The 24,338-nt window shown below is 44.5% G+C and overlaps 1 protein-coding gene across 4 annotated transcripts in view; it reads left to right on the top strand.

Moving 5' to 3' along the window:
• RICTOR (RPTOR independent companion of MTOR complex 2) overlaps nucleotides 1–24,338 on the top strand; it is a 153,517-nt gene that overhangs the window by 66,045 nt on the left and 63,134 nt on the right. For 3 of the 4 annotated variants that reach the window (XM_088455256.1, XM_088455255.1, XM_088455257.1), the window contains exons 4-11: nucleotides 2,714–2,778; nucleotides 9,468–9,599; nucleotides 10,657–10,720; nucleotides 14,282–14,408; nucleotides 15,121–15,290; nucleotides 15,543–15,610; nucleotides 20,197–20,264; nucleotides 24,002–24,084. In XM_088455256.1, the coding sequence (XP_088311382.1) occupies nucleotides 2,714–2,778; nucleotides 9,468–9,599; nucleotides 10,657–10,720; nucleotides 14,282–14,408; nucleotides 15,121–15,290; nucleotides 15,543–15,610; nucleotides 20,197–20,264; nucleotides 24,002–24,084 (777 nt within the window). Of the gene's footprint in view, nucleotides 1–2,713; nucleotides 2,779–9,467; nucleotides 9,600–10,656; nucleotides 10,721–11,082; nucleotides 11,136–14,281; nucleotides 14,409–15,120; nucleotides 15,291–15,542; nucleotides 15,611–20,196; nucleotides 20,265–24,001; nucleotides 24,085–24,338 lie in introns of those variants that run through there. The other variant, XM_088455258.1, reaches the window with a different exon arrangement.

Raw genomic sequence — 24,338 nt, 5'->3', positions numbered from 1 at the left:
TTTAATACTGTCTGAAATCATTCAAGAATCGTTGATGAAATTGTTCATCGTGATCATTCATCTAGCAAATCTTATTGTGTGTATGCACCAATACAACAGTGGTTTGAACCTTGGGAACTTCATTTTAACCTTGGTTTTCTGTGTTTTTATATGCATAGTTTGTAGCAAGCTATTAACACACAAACCCTTTGGGCTCGATTCAATTCAACGCAAATTAAATAGCGCCGGGAGGGAGCTCCCAGAGCTATTCAATTCAGCGAGCTGTTAAGGATTTCTTCTCGCATCCCTCCAGAGGTGCGAGCAGAAATCCGACAAAAGTACAGGCGCGATGCTGTTTTCTGCCATTAGCGCCACGGAGACAGCATCATGCTGGGAAGTTTGGTCGGAGAATGCCAGTTCTCGCGACTAAACACCTGTTTAAGGCTCGAGGGGTGGGAGAACGGGCATTCTCCGACCTAACAGCGCACTGAATTGAATAGCTCCGAGAGCTCCCTCCCGGCGCTATTTCATTCGCGTTCAATTGAATGGAGCCCTTTGTTTTGCTATGCTTTTTTTTGTTTGGTTGTTAAAGTAATAATTTAAAAACTGTGTCTACATTACTCTTCTGTAGGGTAAATTTAATGAGCATCTTGTTTAATAATAGACAGTTTCTCAGCCTATGCTATGTCTTACTGCATGGTGTAAATGCCACCGTTTGACATTGTTTCAGCTGCTTCTTGTCCAAACATTTTAGTAAATCGCAGACTGATTCACAGTCCCCACCCTGTTACCACAGCAGCACGGTGAACTGAGTCCTTAAGATGCTTTTGTTTTTAGTCTCGTGTTCCTGCATCAAAAGTTAACTGGTTTTGCTGCTATTTTTGTTGTTTCCGCTAGCATTATTATTATTACCATGTGTCCTGTTTCACCTAATACTTTTTCTAAAACCTTGCATCTTTTTCTCATCGTAGCCGACCATAAAGTCGCTCAAAGTGTACCTGCCACACTACATTAGTACGTTCGTTGCAAAGGAATTGGTATGAAGTCGCAGATTTAGCATAGCGATACGTGGTGCGAGGCATGTTGCAGTCACTTGTATTGGAACTCTGTTTATTGCCTTTTGTACTCAGATTAGTGACTTGGGCGCATACAGAAGTACATAACCTGCCAGTAGTCAGTGTACCCTTACATTGTACTTTTGTTGCATTAGCGATGCAACTAAAGCCGGGTACACACTGAGTGATGGGCCGACAAATCGTACCTCGGGTAAACATTAGAACAAGGTAATGAATGATGGAACGATCCCTCGTTCTGTCCGCCATTACCTGCAACGGGTCCGCACGCGATATTGGCCGGTTGGGCATGCAGCCGACCAGATGATACCGCATGCGTTTGCGGTTGCTCGCATATTGGCCATACACACTGAGCGATGCGCCCGATATGTCTTTCCGATTTGGCGCGTCTAAGTCGCAAAATCAGTGGTGCGCTATACGGGGCTCTTTGGCGCAATTTGAGCAAAGGTGTATGTGGACATCTCTGTATATAGCTTTAGCATATTGAAATGTGCTTTACAATTGGTAATAAAACAGTAGTAAAACAACTCCGGGTAATAACAGACAGAAAGAGAGGTAAGAGGGCCCTGCTCTCAAGCTTACAGTATTATGCCACCTTGTTGGTGATTTCCTTTTTATGGCACTGTTCTGTAAATGCGAGCTGCAGATGGTGACGGAGGTGGCAGAAATGGTTCTACCTATAGGAACTTGGGACATAAATTACTTAATTTCTAAAGGACATTTTTCTCAGGTGAGCGCAGGTGCTTGGGACAGGTCTGTATCCAACCTTATGCTCATTAACGGTCTAGTATGGTCGACTAGAGGAAAAGCGTTTAAGTGTAGCTGTAGCCTGAGCTGACCGTCATTAAGGGGAAATCTGTAGATCTATCATGTCGGAAGGCTGAAGTGTTGCGTAGAGCAGGAGATTTTCATGATATACTTCTGCAATTTGGAGGACAACTACAGGATAATTGTGCCGCGCGTCTTCAGTCTTGTGTGAGAGCAAAACTCTGATGTGTTCTGTTCCCTAAAGCCGTCATTGGTTTTTGTCTTGCACAGATTACGCGCGACTAGCATTGCGCGCTACATGGCACATGGTGCAAAGTTGTAGCAGGGGCACGTGTGTACTCATCAACTTAGACAAAACCAACTGAAGAGGAGCGGAACTGCTAATTGCCAGTCACTGCAAACTGATTATAGGAATCCGCGTTGTGTTTAACACTTGTGTGTCTCTTCCTGTTTACAGGCCTTGTTACTAGCTGTACATAGAACGGTGTATTTCAGTTTGACACACCTTCATTTTTTATTTTTATTATTACAATATCCTTTACATATGTTTTTTTTTTTTTTTTTTTACGGTTTATTATTTTCTACCAGTTCAGACAAACCCGCAATCTCTTCTGCTTAATTGAAAGTTCCTTTATATGTTTTTACTGCTCATCTGCTAAATTAATTTCCTAATCTGACTCTACCAACAAGTTGTTATATCCATGATGGAAAATATCGCTTATATTGAGTGGCGGTAGTAAGAGTAGATATTAAAAACACATTGAGATTTACTGATGCTATATATATAAAACATACTGGTTTTTTTTTATTACCCTGTTGAAAACGGAGATATGTTTATGCATTTTGTGTGTGCTACTTTTTTTTTTACATCTATTTATTGCTTTTTCTTTTAGCTTCTATGCAATGTTGGCCACAATGAAGAAAAACTAGGCTTTATGTATGAAGAAATAATTATTTGGTAAGTGTCAAAGCGTTGATCAGCCCGCAGTACATGTTTTATTAATACGCCATGGTTGCTTTTTCCACATTACATTGCTATTGATCTTACACCCTGTTCATTAATGTTAACCATCCTTTGATATATTAAGTGCACCTATGAAGTACTATGTTATACTATGTCACCGATCACCCACCTTGTCACTCTACCATCCCTGTACTATCTGTAGACCGTTGCTCAAACAGGTAATGACAGCTGCAAACATCATGAGTGACCGTCAGCCTCATAACTGGTTCACTCTCTAATTCTTCCCTTCACTATCAGGGGTCAGAAGTCCAGTGAATGGTGCTGTTACCTATGTATAGGGGCTTAACATATGGTCCCCAGGCAAAATACAGATTTGGGATTCCTCCACTTTGTCACATTAAAACATGGATTCCAGTAATCTGGGTCGCTCAGTGCTAACTCTACCCTAGATGAGAATCTAGATTGCCCAATGGATGATCCAGCAATAATAAGCACTAGAGCTTGGAGCATCGCCTACAGTATCACTCTTGGCTGTGTGAATGTAATGAGCAGTAATCTGCATAGAGGGACGTTGGAGGCTGAAGCACAGCAAGTGTGGGGCGAGCGGGCAGCCACGAATACAAAATACTGAGCGGACGCACTTCACATTTTAAAGTGCACTTAGCATTGCGCATTCAAGGACATGGGCATTGGCTGGTTATAAAAAGAATATATTTAACTGGAGAATTAGGTTCTGTTTTGAAAGGTACCATTCATTATCTAAACTGTATTTCTCTTTCATCCACTAGGGGACACTGGAGGTGCTTACGCTGGGGTATAGAGGCGTGGATAGCTGGAGCCGGCACTTTAAATAATTTAGAAGTGTGAAGCTCCTCCCCCTCTATGCCCCACCAGCCCTCAGTTTAGAAAATGTGCCTATGGAGCTGGTCACAACCTGCTGTGCTCCAGCAACACATTTATTTTATTTATTTAGTTTTATTATTTTCTAACATCTTATTTTACACTATATTAGGTACCCTTCGCCACCTCTCTAAAGGTGGGGTCCGGGTACCTGGCGCCCTGTCCTTAATAGAAGGCAGGAAGGAGTGCACAGTGCTTATACTAAAAGCACTGACAGCTCCTTACCGCCACACACACACAGCACTTCTACAAAGCCGGGCTGCCGGGCAGTCTTCAGAAGCGGCTGCCGGTCAGGTGACTCCCTCTCAAGAAGGAAGTGCTGTTCGGAGGGAAGCCGTCCAGGGAGCGCAGTGAGTAAATCACCTGCGCATCCCCCGTCTCCTGCCCCGCTGCCAGTGCGGGATGCAGAGAGCGCTATGGCGCTTATAATAGCGCTTCTCCCCTCTTCCCACTGCTGAGCTGCTAGAGGCTCCTGTTCAACGGGGTTTGAGCAGCGGCTACAGCGCTGCTCATTGAATTGCATCTCCCCGCTGCTGAGCACAGCAGGGCTTGCAGGGGGAGGTGCTTAATTAGTGTGGCAGCCATATTAGAGCCCCTGTGGGCTTGAGGAAGGGGGCGGAGCTTAACAGCGCGGGCTCCCTGTCCCATTTACGCGGCTGCGGCTGTGAGAACAGCGTGGCTGCTATTTGTTTAACCCACTGTTGCCTGCATCTCTCCATTATAGGTAGGGTGCAGCACATGCAGAAGGCTGATTCTCATGACTACATCCCTGGCAAGACACTGGGGTGTAAGTGCAGGGAATCTAATCTGTGGGAGGGAGTACCTCTTCCTCTGTGTAGAAACCAGCCTTCTGTTTAATTTCTAATTCACTTCTGGTGCACCTCTGGGTGACTGTGTGTATCTATGTCAAACAGAACAAAAGCGGCTCAAAAGATGTTTGTCTGTTCTAAGTGTAACAACAAACTATCCAGGCCGCATGCCGCTGGATCCACGTTATGTAATGCTTGTATAGCAATAGATCAACCGATGGCTATTACGGCCACACCTGCTCCTTCATGGGTCGTTGACATGGTAGGAGTAATGACGGACTTAACGTCAGAGTTAGCTGAGGCACGTAAGTCTCAGCCTCTCTTGGTGGCTGATTTAACCAAGTCTTTAGACACCCTGGTACAGCTTATGGGTACAGCGGCATCTGCACCCTCCAACAAATGCGTACTCTGACGACTGTTCTCCAGTCAGAGGAGTCGGATGAAGAATTCCTCACTACGGAGGATACCGAAGAGGAGAATGGGAGGACACGTTACAGGACGGTACCTCTCAGGAGTTGGAGTCCACTTCTCCCCCGGGGTGGAATCTCTAATTTTGGCGGTTAGAAAAACACTGAATTTACCTGAGGATGTAATTCCTGCATCCCAGGAGTGTGAATTATTTCATGAACAAAGAGCTCGGTGGTTTTTCCGTTCTCACTGCAACTTCAACAGCAGCTCTCAGTGGCCTGGATACAACCGGATAAATGGTTCCAAATTCCGCGCCGGTTTCCATCTAGCTACCCTTTTCCATCATCCATGATGAACAAGTGGGAAACGCCTCCTCCAGTAGATGCGTCCGTCTCCCGTCGCTCTAAGAAAACAGCACTCCCAATACCGGGGGGCTACAGTACTAAAAGATCCTTCGGATCGTAAGTTAGAGACAACGCTAAGATCTATTTATACTGCAGCGGGTGCTCAACTTAGACCCACCCTTGTTACCGCTTGGGTTAACAAGGCGGTGTTTTTTGCTGGGCTGACCAGTTGATTACCGGTTTGGACTCTGGTACCTCTAGAGCAGAGTTACGTCTACTTGCAGTACACATATGTGAGTCTGCAGTTTACTTGGGCGAGCTTCAAAAGATATCAGTCAGATTAGTGCTCGCATATCTGCTTCTGCTATTTCGGGGCGCAGAGCCCTCTGATTGCGCGCTTGGCATGTGGATGCAGAATCTAAGCGTGCGGTAGAGGGTTTACCATTCACTGGCGATATGCTCTTTGGCCCAGAATTAGCCAAATGGATATTCCAGTCCACGGGGGGTAAGTCTTCCTTCCTCCCGTCAACTGCTCCGACCCCCAGAAGATCTTACAATGGACCTTCGTTTCATTCCTTTCGTGCACCTCATTCCTTTCGTGGTAGAGCCAGAGGAGCTCCACGCAAACTAGACGGCAGGGGTAGAGGTCGTCCACACAGGGTTGTACGTAGACCAGAGCCTAAACCAGCGAGAAAAAAAAAACAGGTGGCATGACGGTCTTCCGTCCCACCTGGTACCTTCTGCAGTGGGAGCCCGTCTGCAGAACTTTCAACAAGTTTGGAACCACCAGATCTCTACAGACCTGTGGATCCGCAGACTAATTTCCCTGGGGATCCGAATAGACTTCGAAGCTCCCCCTCCACCTCGGTTCTTCACTACAAGTCTACCAACACCTGTAGACAAGGCCTGGGTTCTACAGGAGGCTGTCCAGTCTCTAGTGGTATAGTCTGTGCTAGTTCCGGTTCCGGAACATCAAAGAGGTATGGGTATTTACTCAAGCCTGTTTGTAGTACCCAAGACGGATGGCTCGGTCAGGGCCCATCTTAAACCTCAAGTCCTGGAACCTCTATCTGAAGATGTATCATTTCAAAATGGAGTCTCTGCAGTCAGTCATAACGAGCTTGGAACCAGGGGAGTTCCTATTATCCCTGGATTTCAAGGATGCCTATCTCCATGTTCCCATCTGGGAACCACACCAGACCTTTCTGCGTTTTGCCATATTGAAAGATCATTATCAGTTTCGGGCATTGCTGTTCGGGTTATCCTCGGCTCCCCGCATATTCACCAAACTCATGTCAGTCATGATCGCTCTCCTTCGGTCATCGGGAGTAAACATAATCCCTTATTTGGACGACCTGTTACTCAAGGCTCCATCGGTGTCTCTTTTATCAGATCATGCCTTACTGACATATTACACTCTAATCCAACACTGTTGGATAATCAACTTCAAGAAGTCGAATCTCAGTCTGTCCCAGAAACTTTTGTTTCTGGGCATGATATTGGATACGAAATCACGGAGGATTTTTCTTCCAACAGACAAGGCCAGGGATATCCGGTTATTGGTGCAACTGGTCCTCAGACCAAAGAAGGTGTCAATGCTTCTTGGTCTGCATCTCTTGGGGAAGATGGTAGCTGCTTTCGAAGCACTACTGATTGGCCGGTTCCACTCCAGGGTATTTCAGCTGGACCTGCTAACACAGGAGTCAGGGTCTCATCTGCTTCTACATCGACAGATCCGTCTGAGCCCGGTTACCAGAGTAGCCCTTCTTTGGTGGACACAATCCAACAATCTGTTAGCAGGCAGAAGATTTGGAGTGTGGGACTGGATCATCGTAACAACGGATGCCAGCCTTCGAGGATGGGGAGCAGTAGTCCTCGATTATTACTTTCAGGGTCGATGGTCCCCTCTAGAACAGAAGTGGCCCATAAATGTATTGGAACTCAGAGCGATTTACAATGCTCTGATAGAGGCAACAGAGTTTTTAAAGACTCGTCCAGTAAGAGTTCAGTCCGACAACGCAACGGCCGTCACTTACATCAACCGCCAAGGAGGGACTCGGAGTCGCATGGATATGCGAGAAGTAACTCAGATCCTCCGGTGGGCCGAGAACCAGTCAGAATGGCAGCTTCATCCAGACGTGTTCAACGCGCTGATACGTCAATGGGGATGTCCTCAGGTGGACCTCATGGTGTCACGATTGAATCATCAGCTCTCATTATACATGTCAAGTCGAGATCCGCAGGCGGAAGCAGTAGATGCTCTGACAAGTCCGTGGATCTACGACTTCGTTTACATTTTTCCTTCGGATTCCGCTTCTTCCTCGTCTTTTAGAAAGGATAAAACAAGAGACAGCCTCTGTAATTCTCGTGGCTCCAAACTGGCCTCGGAGAAGTTGTTGGACGATCAGTGGCCCCTTCCTCTATGCCCGGATCTTCTACAGCAGGGCCTTTTCATACACCACAACTTAGCGCAGCTGCGTTTAACGGGGTGGCTCTTGAAACCGATATCCTAAGACGCAAAGGCATCCCAGACACGGTTATTCCCACCATGCTACGCGCCAGGAAGCCAGTTTCAGCTGCGCATTATCATCGCATCTGGCGTGCTTATATCTCACGGTGTTCCAGTCAGGCTCTTCCATCTAGGACTTTTAGTTTGTCCCGGTTTTTTGCTTTTCCATCAGACCGGTCTGGATTCTGGCCTTCGTCTGGGAACCTTAAAGGTGCAGGTTTCTGCCCTCTCCATTTTCTGTCAAAGGAAATTGGCCCTCATTCCTGAGGTGCAGACGTTTCTTCAAGGGGTCTTGCGCGTGCAGCCTCCTTTTGTACCTCCAATAGCTCCCTGAGACCTTAACTTGGTGCTTCTGTTTCTTCAGTCGCCCATGTTTGAACCTTTGGAGAAGGTTGATCTTAAGTACCTGTCTTGGAAGACAGTCCTCCGCTTGGCTCTCGCTTCGGCTCGTAGGGTTTCGGAATTGGGTGCTCTGTCCTATAAAGCCACCTTACCTTGTGTTTCATGCCGATAAAGCAGAACTCTGGACGGTAGCCGCCTTCCTTCCCACGTTAGTGTCGGCTTTTCATATTAATCAGCCTATTGTGGTACCGTCGTTGGTGGAGGACTCTGGTGGTCCTTCTACCTTGGATGTGGTTAGGGCTCTCCGGATCTATGTTACCAGGACAGCGTCCCTCCGTAGTCCGAGTCACTTTTTCTCCTCTATGATGCTGTTCGCATGGGTTGGCCAGCATCCAAGCACGTTGGATCCGGCAGACTATTCATCAGGCTTATGTTAGTGCCGACCGTTGGCCTCCTTCATCTATTTCAGCTCATCCCACACGTTCTGTGGGTGCGTCATGGGCGGCCGGTAGAGGAGCCTCCATGTCACAGTTGTGCCGTGCGGCCACTTGGTCTTCAGTTCACACGTTTGTCAGATTTTACAAATTTGATACGTTTGCTATGTCGGCATCCCGTTTGGCCGCCTGCAGGCGCCGCAGAGCGCTCCCGCCTGTGAGGAAAACTTTGGGACGTCCCCAGCGTAAGCACCTCCAGTGTCCCCTAGTGGATGAAAGAGAAAATGGGATTTTGGTACCTACCGGTAAATCCTTTTCTCTGATTCCACAGGGGACACTGGACGCCCACCTCTGCGCTCTTAGTCTGCCTGTTCGGCTTGTTCCGTATGTTGTATGATTCAGTTATTGTATGTTCTTCTCTCCCTTTTTTACTCCGCTTGTTCTCCATCTCCTCTCGGTCTTCATTTTCTAAACTGAGGGCTGGTGGTGCATAGAGGGGGAGGAGCTTCACACTTCTAAATTATTTAAAGTGCCGGCTCCAGCTATCCACGCCTCTATACCCCAGCGTAAACATCTCCAGTGTCCCCTGTGGAATCAGAGAAAAGGATGTACCGGTAGGTACCAAAATCCCATTTTCTTTATTTTTGTACATAAGGTCATAAAGCTGAGCGCAACATGCAGCCGGTGCCTCTATAGGGAGGGTGTAAGGTAACGCAGAAGTGTAAGCCTCTCGCTGAGGTCAGGAACAAAGGGACTACGACTTTATGGGGAGTTTGCTATATTATAGTGTTACGGCATATTATATTCCTGTACTCCAGTGTTTACTATACTATTGTTTATTATAGTCGTCATCCCCATTGGAAAAGGCATCAATCCAATGACTGAAGTCTGTTTGTGGCCTTAAATTATTTTTCTTTTCTCTGTTTTTTCCCCCCAGCTTGCGATTAGCTTTGTTAAATGAAGCAAAAGAAGTGCGAGCAGCCGGCCTCCGAGCTCTTCGTTATCTTATCAGAGATTCCAGTATTTTACAGAAGGTGCTAATGTTAAAAGTAGATTACTTGATAGCCAGGTAAGTGTCTCCAGCAACCTGATCTACATGTGTATGTGAAACATTGGTGCAAGTCTAGGAACTTAAGGGGTATACTTACTAAAGTGCTGGTTGTTAGAAGTGGAGATGTTGCCAATAGCAACCAATCAGATTCTAGCTATTATCTTCTAGAAGGTGCTAGATACATGAAAAATAGAATCTGATTGGTTGCTATGGGCAACATCTCCACTTCTAAACACCCGCACTTTAGTAAATATACCCCTATGTGGACAGTATTGCACAGCCGCAAGGAAACTGCTGTGCAATACTGTCCAACTAAACGCAAATGCAGAAGGAGGTTACTGTTGGGAATAGACCCCTCCTGCATGCATCTGCGATCAGACCGCAGCGTCCGTAGAATCAAATCACCATCGCCACCATGCTCGCTGCCCTTCGCCAGGCTGTGTAAGTCGAAGCTTACCTTGTGACCGGTCCAGGAAGTCTTCATCTGCCGACGTAGTCCCTGGGCTTGGCATGCCTACAAAACAGGGGGTGAAACGCACACATTTTGTACAACGGTCCTGGTAGTCATCCCCCAAACGCCTCGGCTAAGGGGGGACCCGTTCGCCACATGAGCAGAACAGGTGCTGTGCACGTGCAGACCTCCAAACAATTGGGTTTACTTACATATCAGAATCGGGCCCTAAGGATGAGCATCCTCAAAATGAGTTCACTTTACAAATTTCTAAATAGATCTGAAGGGGATGTAGTCGTTAATATCAATACCAACATCCGAATACCTACAAGGGACTCAAGATAGGCGTCGACTCCTATCTTAATCCCAGTGCCGAAGGACGCCAGCCCGAACTAGGTAAGCCTGGGGCACCATTAACGTTAGCCGTGGGGGGGGGGTACTTACCTGCCCTGTCGGGATCTTCTCCCTTCGGGCTGCCGGCGTCGGGATGTTCATACCCATTCTGTATGTAGTGCAAAGTTCATGGTCTGTCTGGCAGAAAGTTCACGTTTGTTAAATGTATTTTTGCATATCTGTATAATATCAGTTATTTTTATTTCATCCTCCTATTCTGTTTGTTTCCAGGTGCATAGATATTCAGCAAAGTAATGAAGTAGAGAGGACGCAAGCGCTTCGACTAGTCAGAAAGGTGCAGTAGTCAAAATCTAACAACTCGTTCCCTCTCCCTCCCCCCCTCCCCTCCTCCCCCCCTCCCCTCCTCCTCTCTCTCTACCCTCTCTATCCCCCTCCCTCTATCCCCCTCCCCCTCTCCCTCCCTCCCTCCCCCTCTCCCTCTCCCTCCCTCCCCTCTCTCTCCCTCCCCTCTCTCTCCCTCCCCTCTCTCTCCCTCCCCTCTCTCTCCCTCCCCTCTCTCTCCCTCCCCTCTCTCTCGCTCTCTCTACCCTCTCTATCGCCCTCCCTCTCTCTCACGCTCTCTCTCTATCCCCCCCCCCCTCTCTCTCGATGATTATTATAGGTTGTGATTTTGGTGTATTATAAATCTCCCTTCCACTACGGATTAAAGGATAACTCCATCCAAGTCTACCACACTGGGATGTAGTCAGGTTGTTAACAATTAGTGTTGTCAGTCAAACTGCCAATATTGTGGAATGTCATAAAGTTTACATGGTTAAAATGTCGACAAATTAAATGTAGACACAGTCAGAATGTTGACAATAGAAAATTTAGAGTTGGTGTTTAGGCTTATAATTAGGTGTTGACATGGCTGTGTAAACATGTTTTATTTGTCGACATTATAAATGAATAACTACTACTAAATTAATGCGGATGCTTTGGGAAGTTTGGTTGGGGTTTGTCATCAGGGCAGCATATCTGGAACGCCACAAGCATGCATTGCCTTCATACGCCTGCACCAGTACAGAACTTGCTTTGGTTGCACATCTACAGTCATCTGTTGACTATATAAACACTCAGCGTGTAACCCTGTCACTCTCAGTTCCTCCGCGTGTCCTCACTTCACCTCTGCTCTCCATCCAATAGAATAGATCAACAAATTATTGGGGTGGCATGAACAGACGTGCCAGCTTAATAGTCCTAGAACTCAATTCCTGTGTTGTCTCTCTCTTTTCTAAAGCAGTCAAAAAAAAAAGTGTCTGTGATTCTGTCATTTTATATAAAGAGAATGTACATTTCACTTGTAATAGTGAAAACAAGATTTCCATCTCCAAACTCCCAAATACTCATATTTCCCAAATATTCCACCGTTGGCAGCAGGGGGGACACAGGGGGTGGGATATGTTTAAACCTAGGAGGCAAAGTGCTAGAAATACAGATAATACTCTTTTAGATATTTTTTAGTGTCCTAAAGTTGTTACAAGCCTAATTAATATTAACTTTATACTAAGAGTGGCAGCCTGTAGTGTGGACAGGTAGTGACCATTATCCCTTTTATAAAACTGCTTTAACATGGGAGTCCCGCAGCCCTGTCCTTGCCCCTAGCCATGTGTCATGTGGACCTTTGGTTACCTATGGGGAGGTGAGGAGTTTGAATTCACTCTGCAGCCACTGCAGCCTGACCAGTTTTCCCAGCTTGGTCACTTCGGTGTCTCGGTCTGGTATGGTTAATTTGTGGCATATTGACTCTCTACAGAGGTAGAAGTTATGCTTTCAGAATGTGTGTTCCATATCGTGGTCAGTAAAATGCCCTGTTGGAATTTTTCAAAGATGACCGTTGCCCCCAAATCAGTCTGGTCTTACACATGGAGCCAAATGTAATAGGGTGAGAGATTAGAAATTCTGAGAGAAAACTGTCACATTTGTAGGCTCAGCCAATGTGATAAAGTCACAGAACAGGCAGGCTTGCATGTTTCTCAGACTCAATGGGGGGAATTCAATTCAACGCGATGTTGAATTGCCGCAGGAGGGAGCTCCCGCAGCTAGTCAATTCACCGCACTGTTTGGGCGCGCTAAGGATTTCTTCTCGCACCCCACTGGGGATGCGAGGAGAAATCCGTCCAAAGTGCTGGGCGCGCACCCGGCACTTGTTAAGGCGCGATAACCGGCATTCTCGGACCACACAGCGCACTGAATTGAATAGCTCCGGGAGCTTGCTACCGGTGCTATTCAATCGCGTTGAATTGAATCGCCCCCAAAGAACTCTCAAGATTTAAACTCTCATCCAGGTTTTTCCTGTTTTGAAACTACAACTCAAACTCGATCAATGTATTAGTGTGAGAGTTTTACTGCTTAACTCAAACATTTTCTAAACTCTCACCCGATTACATTTGGCCCATGGTGTCCAGTTGTACGGTGCTATTATAACTGCAGCTGTGTGCGACAATATAGATTGCTGAGCCTGTTACAGCCCTTATTCCAGTGCTTCAGCCTTTGGATTGCCTTCAGCCTGTCAAAGCAGCTTGGATATCCATCACTCCTGGGTTCTACCTTGCATGAGGACAATGCTATGTGACTGTAGTCTTGAAGTGTTTTGTTAGTCTAGACTGCATAGGGGATGACCAGTGCTGCTCTTTCACACTGTATGGAAGACAGCACTTTTTAACTCTGATTATCCAAATAGAGTGGCTGTAGACTAGCTTTTTGCGTTACCTGTTGCATGATCCACACTAAGCTCGGTCCAGAGCACAGTCTTCAGACTACAGTTCTTCACCTACCTATTCTGGTGGGAGAGTGCCCAAGTATCTCAGTGGTTCACTGGTCTGTTGTGGGTTTTTCATGGAAATTTGAAGGCACAAGCTCCCCCTTTTTTGGGAGCTAATTAGTCACCTATACCACCAATTATCACCATGTAGGTTACTCTGACATGGAAGCATTATGTAGATGACATTAGATTATACTGAATTGTTTAGTTACAATCTAACAGAGTTACTGTAGTAATGCCATGTAAAATCTGTAGTAGCCTTTTGCAATAATCAAGAAATTATATTTGGCCCCTTAAATTATGGACAAAAGGCCGAATTTAAGTAGCCCCGTTAATTTAACGGAACTGAAAAAGGGTGGTAGCCTCTGGCTTTTACGCCTGGGGCTATTCATTTCCTGACCCTTTTTCACCCAAGTCCCTTTATAATGCCAGTTACATTACCGCGTTAACCCACAGAATACGTGATAAACTCACGGATCTATGTGTTATCAGGGTTGCGGCACCCGTTAACACGCTAGTTATTGGGGATAACTAGACCCAAAGAATAAATACGTGTTAAATGCAGCCTGCGGGGCTAATTGAATAGCCCCGTGGGGATCAATTAGCCCGCGGTAAATTACCGCAGCTAATTAAATTCCCCCTCATTTTCTGGCTGAAAGGCAGTATCTGCTGGGACATTTCAGACGGGTTCCAGCGATCCTTCATCCTGTTAAGTGGAACCAAAAATGACCGTTGCAATAACAATAAGTGTGCTATTAAAGCATAAAACATAAATACATGACATGGGGGTATTACTTTAACAGTTATGAGGGTGCTTGGTATTCTTTTTACACACATTAAAGCTTAGTTGGGATACATTTATAAATTGTATAGGGTAGTGTACTTGGGGTAAAGATAAACTTATCCGTGTTTGGCAAACATTTGATGCCGTAAACAATCACAAGCTATAAAGAGATTTTTGAAGTTACTAAGAGGGATGAAAAAGTTACACAGCAAAACACTGACCGCTAATCTGGAGTGGCAGAAGCAGCTCTGTATACCTGGGGTGCGTGAGAACTGTGGTTACATAACCTCCTGCTTGTTGTTTTTCAGATGATTACTGTGAATGCTTCCTTATTCCCTAGCTCTATAGCCAATTCATTGATAGCAGTTGGAAATGACGGCCTGCAGGAGAGGGACAGGATGGTTCGGGCCTGCATTGCCGTTATATGTGAACTAGGTTAGTATTTTTTTACTAGGTTAGTATTTTTGTACTAGGTTAGTATTTTTGTACTAGGTTAGTATTTTTTGTACTATGTTAGTATTTTTGTATCGGAAGCTATGAAAGATAGACTTGTATACACATTGGGCTCTTTCATCGTGTTCACCAGAGAAATTTATAAGTTCTAAACCTTGAATATTATTCATCTATAAAATGTTTGTAGGCAATTATTTTTTTGTTACTTAGATTACTTTTTGTTTTGTTTTTTAATTTTTTTTAATATAATAAAGTAGAAGCATGTTCTAGCGTGTTTTGAATGCCATGTTTTATTTGTAGGGATTAACGGTTCTGATGTCCACCTCCATTGCATCCGATTACCCCCACATGATAACACAATAAACTTTCGCTATGCCCCAACTACTGCACCTCCTCTGGGCTCTTAGTGGGTAGCAATTGTTCCGATCGCTTCCCTACAAATGAAACATGTGACATACAACAAGATCACACGAGTACCTACACCCCACATGTGGCTATAGTCAGTACACCGGTTTTAACTTGTGGCCATGTTGCGTTGCGATTCAATTGATGGCTAACTTGCATAAGTCTCTTTTTTTTTATTATTAGTTTCTTGGTCTTTTTTGATGTTCAGTCAATGAATAATCAAAACGACTTGTTCCGTTGTTCTCTTTGAGCTGTTTTCATGGCTAGTTTGCATTCTGTTTTACTTCAGCACTTCAGAACCCAGAAGTGGTGGCACTCCGAGGTGGTCTCAGTACGATTTTAAAAAACGTGATCGACTGCCAATTAAGTCGAATAAACGAAGCCCTCATCACCACAGTCCTGCACCTCCTCAATCATCCAAAGACCCGTCAGTATGTGCGCGCTGACGTTGAATTAGAGGTAGGTGCCGCCTTTGCCTGTGTGACCCTTGTATACTATTGTAACGGTGCAATTTGCTGGCATTTTGCTGATTTTATGTTATAGAAATGGTCCAGTTTTTATTTCTTTTATCTGGTGACCAGAAATGGTTATGTGTTACTGCTGTCCTGTGTAATTATCTTACACTTTTTTTGTCATCAATTATTAAAATATACATTTTTATATCTTTTAAACACAATCTAATTATAAACTTTTTTTTTTTTCTCATTGTAGCAAATCTTAGCCCCATACACAGATTTTCACTACAGACACAATCCGGATACAGCTGAGGGGCAGCTGAAGTAAGTGGTTATAATTTGTCTTATCTCTTATATATACTGGGTACCAGTAACGGAACGTTTGGAAAAATGTAAGGGATAAAAGGAGCCAGTGACACGGTATTCCTCATTACATATATAGCAACAGCCTCAACATGTTATTGTGTATGAAATAATTAGAAAATGTGGCTACCCTGTATTCCTACATTTCTGCGTTACGCTAGGTACACACATTGCAGTTCTGTTTATTGCATGTCAAATTTGCATTTACACTACATTATGCTTGTGCACGCGTTTCGCTGAAGTCTGTTCACTCTGTGGTTTGATCAGTGTGCAATGAAACATGCAGCAATCTTCGTGTAAATGCATATTTTGGCAGCGCCTGTCTTTATGATGCACACCCTGTAAGGTGACTTGGGACAACGTTAAAGCTCATCCTATACACTGGCGTGGAACAAGAAGCATGCAGATGAATGGTGTTTAAATCTTGTACTAAATGGGAATATGTCCGGTCTCATTTTGTATAGCAATGTTTCTTTTCACAGCAGTTTATGAAGAGCTTGACTCGCTTTAGAAATAGATGATAAATGCACAATTTTAGAGCCAATGTGTACATCGCCCTAAGCAGCTACATATGTACTGTATGTAATCTCTATGTGCATAGAGGTTTTCTTGTGTGGTTTATATTTTGAAAATGTCAACTTGCCACCGAAAGTAAACCAAATATTTATTTTTTATGTTTTGTTACTAGTGATCTGTTTCATTATTTTATATACACTGTTGTCTGTTCCCAGCCATTATTTTCTTATAGAGCTTTATCTCCCCCCTCCCCCAATGCTGTTCCAGAACTACAGTATATACATTGTTAAGACGACCATATTGATTTCTGCAGTGAGCTGCTTGATGCTTTTAGCTTAGGGAAGGTGTTTTCTGTCAAATACTTTAACCATTTATTAGTAGGTTCATAGGCAGCATGTTTTATTGTACTACATTCAGACCAAAGTCCCAGGTCCGAACTAGGTTATTAAATACACTTTCAAGCTGTGTCACAGCTGCTGAAGCAATGTTCACACCACAGCCTGAACCTGGGTTATAGCAAAGTTGTCTCTCTGCTGGTGCTTGGAGATGTCATCATCTCCAAGCGCCTGTGATCTGCTTCTCTGGTACTTTTAACTTGACCCGGGTCACGGCGTTCAAATCACAGGCTACTGTTGTTGGCATCAGGTTCGATCCTGGTCACGACCAGGGTCAGATTTCCAGGTAACACAACCCTTTTAAACCAAGCCAGGACCCAGGTTGCCCCGGCAATCACCCGGGTCAGTAGCTCGGTGGTAAAGGGGCATTAGTGCGTCCACTGTATGTCACTGCCGCAGCTCTGTCCAATTGGAGCCAGTGCTGATACTTGTCTAACAGTGTCCCAGTGCCACCTTATCCTAGTGTAACGGTACAGAGCAGGCGAAACTGCAAGGAAAGCAACGCGGTGACACCAGACTTTCAGTGTCCCATTCGGATGCCCGATTTTACTTGGCGCCTTGTCTTTGCACCAGTTTGCCAGTTATTTACTAGTAATGACAGATGTCCTGTCGTTACATGGGCATAGTACCGAAGCCAAATCTGAGTGTGCAGCACAAGTTAAAAGAAAACACAAAATATATTTTTTTATTTAAAAAAAACCTTCCTTCTCGTCCTCACCTAATAGCCCCTACGTACTGCACGATATCTTTAACGATTTGGCAGTTTCCGACACATCGGAACGTCAAATCGTTAAAAATGTGTAGTCTGTATGCGCTACATTGTGTAAAGTGCTCTCCCGTGGGGTCTTCAGCCTCATCGCCTGATCTTATCTTCAGCATGTAAGATCAGACGATGCAGCTGACGATTCCATGCAGCGCTATGCGGGGGGGAGGGGCGGTATATCTGGTGGTTGGGCACCAGATCATCCAGTGTGTACGGACCGCCCGATAAGTCGATCCGTCTGAGCTTGGGGCGCCGGCGACAACGCTGGGTACACAAATCGTTTAGTGTGTACCCAGCTTAAGTGTAAAATGTTTTCAGCTTTAGAGTTTTCCAGATTTGGGAAAAGAACGGTTTGTTATCACATTAATAGGATCTGCTATTTTTGCCTTTAGTGCTGAGATTCCACATCACAAGGTGTTGCGTTCTCCTTAAATATATCACTCAGCTGATCTGGTGCTAGTTCAGACATTCAGTTCGTTTTAGATTTCTAATGCTTGTGTGATTAATATTATAGCTTATCTAAGAAGAAATCTTTTTTCCTTCATTATATTTTTTTAGAAATATATACATACATACACATATAGAATTTTTTTTTCATTATTATTATGAAGTTCGTGATGCTGCTGTTTTTCATATTGGTTACTTTTCTGACCCACCGCAATTACCACTATTTGTATTTACATGTTTTATTTGATTTTATAAAGATAACGTTATCTGTATATAATCAAAGTATCTAGCTTTGCACGTCACGGGAGTGAGCTGGCAAGCTTAGATACTTTTTAATATATCCCTGTATATGAAAATGAAGGTCTTTTGTGTCCACACAGTGAGGCCAACATTGTCTTACTGGGATGTATTTATGATGCCGGCGCCGGAACTCCAGCACCCGTCAGAATGCCGGCGCCGGAACTCCAGCACCCGTCAGAATGCCGGCGCCGGAACTCCAGCACCCGTCAGAATGCCGGCGCCGGAACTCCAGCACCCGTCAGAATGCCGGCGCCGGAACTCCAGCACCCGTCAGAATGCCGGCGCCGGAACTCCAGCACCCGTCAGAATGCCGGCGCCGGAACTCCAGCACCCGTCAGAATGCCGGCGCCGGAACTCCAGCACCCGTCAGAATGCCGGCGCCGGAACTCCAGCACCCGTCAGAATGCCGGCGCCGGAACTCCAGCACCCGTCAGAATGCCGGCGCCCGCTTCCCCGACCTCTGACATCCCGACGGTAAGTATTGGGGTTAGGGGGTCGTGTTATGCACTAGGGGGAGGGTTAAGTTTAGGCTTGAGTGGGGGGGAGGGATATGTTTAGACCGCGTGGGGGGGGGTTGTTAGGTTTAGGCTGCGGGGCGAGGAAGGGTTAGGGTTAGCCTACTTACTGGTAGGTGTCAGCATTGTAACCCAGTCGGGATCCTGAGCGCCAGCATCCCGTACCCAACCCATGAACACGAGGACATGCACTGACACTGGAGGGAGGGAGTCTTAGAGGAAATTTGAGGGAAAATGACTTCACAGAAACGGTAGTGGATAAGTGGAATATCCTCCCATCAGAGGTGTTTGAAGCAAAGACGGTAGAACAATTTAAACACGCTTGGGATAGGCATAAGAATATCCTTAAGAGAGACCTAAGGAGCAAATAGGGTTGCGGTTGCCAAAAGGATAAATGAAAATGGGCAGACTAGACGGGCCAAGCGGTTCTCATCTGCCGTCAAATTCTATGTTTCTATGTAACCCGTCTTACTATATAGAGCTGGCTTAAAAGTCGTTTTAGACCATGATTTCTGTGTTAGGCATATGGGTTAGTATTTCTGATATAAAATGATGGCTTTTGTCCGGATGATGGACAAGAAAGAGATCTGTATTACAGGTTATATAGCACATTTCTACTGAAAATGGCCCTTTCAATAGCTCTCCATTGCATGCTGTACCTCTGGCCTTCCTCTGTTATTTAGGCCTCCAGCAATGTGTGATAGGGTGACCTCTGCTGGTCAGAGCAGTGATGTGTATCACAAGTGACATGGTTTCAGGGCAAAGTGAATTATTATGCATTTTTATTTTGGTTTAGGCAGTATGCAAAATACTGTATACTCAGTGGCAGCTTTATCAGGCCGTAGGACAGTGCTTATATGAGTCGCACACAGCTCCCCGCTCTTGTCAGATGTTTGAGGCAGCATCTTGGTTTAATGCAGCTTCAGGACCCAGGCCGAGACGGGTGCTATAGCGAAGGTGACAAGCTGGAGTTATACATCCGTGGCAATGACCGAGGGAGTCATTATAAACATCAACAGTCTGTTCTCACTGATCTGCTGCTAAGGGGAAAGTCACACATTACCTACCTACATTAAAATAAACTTTGAAATGTGTTCATTCCTCCACATCCCTTAAAGGATTTTTCTGCAGCCTATAAATAAGTTTTCACATGACCAGAGCAGATGATGGTTTGCAAGTTATCTGTTCTATGCTAAATCTTCATTTATAACTGTATAATGTCCATTTTGAGATATTTATAAATAAAAAGCTGCAAGTATAAGCATCGTCTTCTGTCACTTAATAACATTTGGGATTCTATATTCAACACAGATATATTCTGCCTGCTTATCAAAATCTGTTTTACTTTGTCTTACAAATACTTGTATTTACACTATAGATATTATGACAGCTGATATGCTCATGTAATGGTGTAACGTTGTTCCAGATTACACTGTACAGAGAAAAGTCCCGGAAATGCGGTCTCTCTTGTACAGTGGCGTCTTACATTTGCAGACCCATGACATGCTATTTGCAGAAAACAAGGTTGCCTCTGGAAAGAAAATTCTGTATGATTTCATCCACGCTTTGAAATACTTTAGTGTGTTCTAAGTTTAATATTTTCCCTTTCAGAGAGGACAGAGAGGCCAGATTCCAGGCAAGCAAACTGGGAATTGTAGCTACATTCCGATCCTGGGCAGGTTTGTGCAAGTCTGAGATATTACTGTGGTGTAAACCGCGTCACTTTATCCAAATTGCTGCTACTTTTCTGCTTTCACTGGTTGTGTGAGTGTAGGATTTGGACACAGATCTAAGGTCTGATATTGGCAAAAATTTATTTTTATATATATATGTGTGTATATTATAAATAAATATTGTTATGGGTTGACCTTTGCAACCTATTTTTGACTTTTTCTTTCTAAATTACAAGATGTGATATATATCGATTTGGCTGGTCAGAGGCTAAGTTTAGAAACTTCTTGTAAAATCAATTGTTTGAGTCCTGTGTCTCCTTTATCAGATCAACGTTGTCCCACATTTTCTTTGGAAAGAGTGAATCTAGTTCCCTGCAGCATATGAATGCAGCTTACACACTTAAATAGAATTTGGATGGAGACTTAAAACAATTTGCTTTTACAATTTCTCAAGTTTATTCTGCTTTGTGTACTTTTTTTTTTGCATTGTAAAGTGCTTTTTCCTTATCCAGAGGACATTACGTCAGGGCTTAATAATTTAATTTTAGAATCATGGGGCTATGCCCTAACATTTAGAAGCCATACAAATTTTACAACTTTTTGCATGACATCCTGTAATAAGTATTGGCCATATACATAGCCAACACCATGTTTGCACACAGCTCTCCACTCGCCCCTCTTAAGCAGGGGGTATACACTATGATCAGTGGGCAGATCGATCCGCATCAGAGCAGACAATTGGTAAGCTATACGCACTTGCCAATCAGCCTCTCGATGTGTCTGGGGTGACATCACAATTGGGCAGGCTACTAAATTTGCCAATCGTTATTCAGACATATCGGGTGTACACACCAGCCGATCCGCTAAGACATTACACCTCCTTCAATCCCCCATCCCAAACACTTATCTATCCCTGTCTAACACCTTCGCCCCTTTTCCAGTGCATTTGCTAAGATTCATCTCACTCATCAAAAACTTTGACCCCCTTCCTCAGCACCATCACTGTCCTTCCAGTTGCTCTCCTCATCATCTTTTCTATATAATCCAACTATCAACATGTCCTTTCTGTCCATATCACCATCCTGTCCCTTTTCTGTCCATATCACCATCCTGTCCCTTTTCTGTCCATATCACCATCCTGTCCCTTTTCTGTCCATATCACCATCCTGTCTGCTTTCTGTCCATATCACCATCCTGTCTGCTTTCTGTCCATATCACCATTCTGTCTGCTTTCTGTCCATATCACCATCCTGTCTGCTTTCTGTCCATATCACCATCCTGTCTGCTTTCTGTCCATATCACCATCCTGTCTCCTTTCTGTCCATATCACCGTCCTGTCTCCTTTCTGTCCATATCACCATCCTGTTCACTGTCACATACTTGCCAAATGTAAACTGTTTCTCCTGGAGGGGTAGTGTCACATATCGTGTAACGATTGGTAAGTGTGTATAGGTTTGGCGGGTCGGCAAGGTGTGTACCCAGCTTAAGATGAGTGTCCATTAACAGACATAGCAACGACAGCACGATTACGACATTGTAATCGTGCTGTCGTTTCTATGTCTGTGATGTGCCTACACTTAACGTTCAGTCTAGGGACATCCATCATCCCCATACATGCTGAAACTGACGTGATCGTCAGGTTGACCAGCATGTACGGACGATGATGTCAGAAACGACCAGCAAGAACGCGCATCATGGGTCGTTTCTGACCTAAATGTGCCTGATATATGCACGATTTGCAAGCGATTGCACGATAACAACGACGTTATCGTGCAATCGCCTGCAAATATCGCTAAATGGATTTGTGTGTGAGCAAGGAAGTTTATTACAGAGAGCCCAGAGGGGCATTCCAAAAAGCCTCTGCTCGCTATAAGGTGAACTACTATGGTTACATGACACTGTGCAAATTCTAAATCATTAATAGCAGCCAGAATTAACCAAAAATGAGAAATGGTAAATAATAGCGTTCTCCCTATAGCCCGTCACAGTGATGTATGTGTTCTCCCTATAGCCCGTCACAGTGATGTATGTGTTCTCCCTATAGCCTGTCACAGTGATGTAGGTGTTCTCCCTATAGCCTGTCACAGTAACGTCTGTGTTCTCCCTATAGCCTGTCACAGTGATGTATGTGTTCTCCCTATAGCCTGTCACAGTGATGTTTGTGTTCTCCCTATAGCCTGTCACAGTGATGTATGTGTTCTCCCTATAGCCTGTCACAGTGATGTATGTGTTCTCCCTATAGCCTGTTACAGTGATGTATGTGTTCTCCCTATAGCCTGTCACAGTGATGTATGTGTTCTCCCTATAGCCTGTCACAGTGATGTAGGTGTTCTCCCTATAGCCTGTCACAGTGATGTATGTGTTCTCCCTTTAGCCTGTCACAGTGATGTATGTGTTCTCCCTATAGCCTGTCACAGTGATGTATGTTCTCCCTATAGCCTGTCACAGTGATGTATGTGTTCTCCCTGTAGCCTGTCACAGTGATGTATGTGTTCTCCCTATAGCCCGTCACAGTGATGTAGGTGTTCTCCCTATAGCCTGTCACAGTGATGTATGTGTTCTCCCTATAGCCTGTCACAGTGATGTAGGTGTTCTCTCTATAGCCTGTCACAGTGATGTATGTGTTCTCTCTATAGCCTGTCACAGTGATGTATGTGTTCTCCCTATAGCCTGTCACAGTGATGTATGTGTTCTCCCTATAGCCTGTCATAGTGATGTATGTGTTCTCCCTATAGCCTGTCACAGTAATGTATGTGTTCTCCCTATAGCCTGTCATAGTGATGTATGTATTTAAAAAAAATAATAAACTAATGGGATTACTGCTTTTTCCCCTTCTGCATCGTCATTAACCCCAATCCTTTGTCATAATGCCAAAATAATTCCCTATTAACCGCTCCATTGTACATAATTATTAAGACCTCCCTCATTAACCTGCTCTCATGTCACTGGCTTTATTAGTGGACCATCTGTCACTAAGCCATCACTCAGCGCAGCGCCCGCATTTACACAAAGGTGATATGATAATAGCGCACTGGTGTTGGCAGGCAAATAATTAGTATTCCTCTATTTCTACGTAAGAAAAATTGGTGGTAGATGTAAAAAAAACCCCCATACAATTAATGGAAACAAAATGAAGAGAGAAATGTTTCTGTACTGCCCCTGTATGTTGTCTGTATACACTCAGCTGTAATTGCCGATAGAGTGTAAGCTTATATTCCCTTTGTCTTCTTTACATAACTATGCTAACTACTCACTGTAAATTATGTATCTGTTAATTTCTATACTGTCTTTGGTAGTCTGGACCTGTATCCCCTTGCACGGCATTACAGAACCCTTGTGGTGCCTTTTTAGAAATAAATAAAGTAATAATTCCCGGGAAGTGACGTTTTCCTGCCCATATCTGTCTCATCGCCTTGTGCGGTCCTACGGATCCCTTGTGAGGCCTTATAAACAAAAGATGATAGTAACGTTGGAGGGGAGCGACTCTTCCTGCCGTGTCAATGTATGTTTGCTTACTGAGGCTCTAACGTGACTTTTAGCTGCTTATCAGGAACATGATCTTCAAAGCAGTAACAGACATTGAAGTGCAGAGTTATGTGTGTAGAATGTTGGAGTCTCATTTGCTGCTGTTTGTCTTCAAGTTGAACTTGTTACAGCCTAACGTTGTACATCTTTATAAGCATGTCTTAGTCAGTAATAGATATCCTGCAACTAGCAAGCATGTGCTCTTTATTCCTCCTTAGGTATCATCAGCCTGTGCAAGCCTGGGAACGCCGGCATCCAGTCTCTGATAGGAGTTCTTTGTATACCAAACATGGAAATTCGGGTAGGGTCAAGCAGAATATGTTTGTTGCTGCAATTAAGTGTCAGCCAGAGTCACTTTTAGTTTTCATTGCACAACTGTCTGTGGTTTAGTTTCACTTCTGATTTAAAGGGACCGACAATACAATTATTGTGTGCAAAATTAGCTCGTTTGTTTGTTTTATTTTTTAAAACATTTATTAGTTCCCTGCTATAACTCTTTTCCCTCATCCACGTTAGTATAACATTAGGGCTGCTACGTGCAAGTTTGTCCCCTGA

The sequence above is a fragment of the Taudactylus pleione genome, unplaced genomic scaffold (genome assembly GCF_031769625.1).
Source record: "Taudactylus pleione unplaced genomic scaffold, aTauple2 ptg000647l, whole genome shotgun sequence".
Lineage (NCBI taxonomy): Eukaryota > Metazoa > Chordata > Amphibia > Anura > Myobatrachidae > Taudactylus > Taudactylus pleione.
Note: the sequence above shows the minus strand (reverse complement) of the source record. Positions and strands in the feature narration are given on the sequence as shown.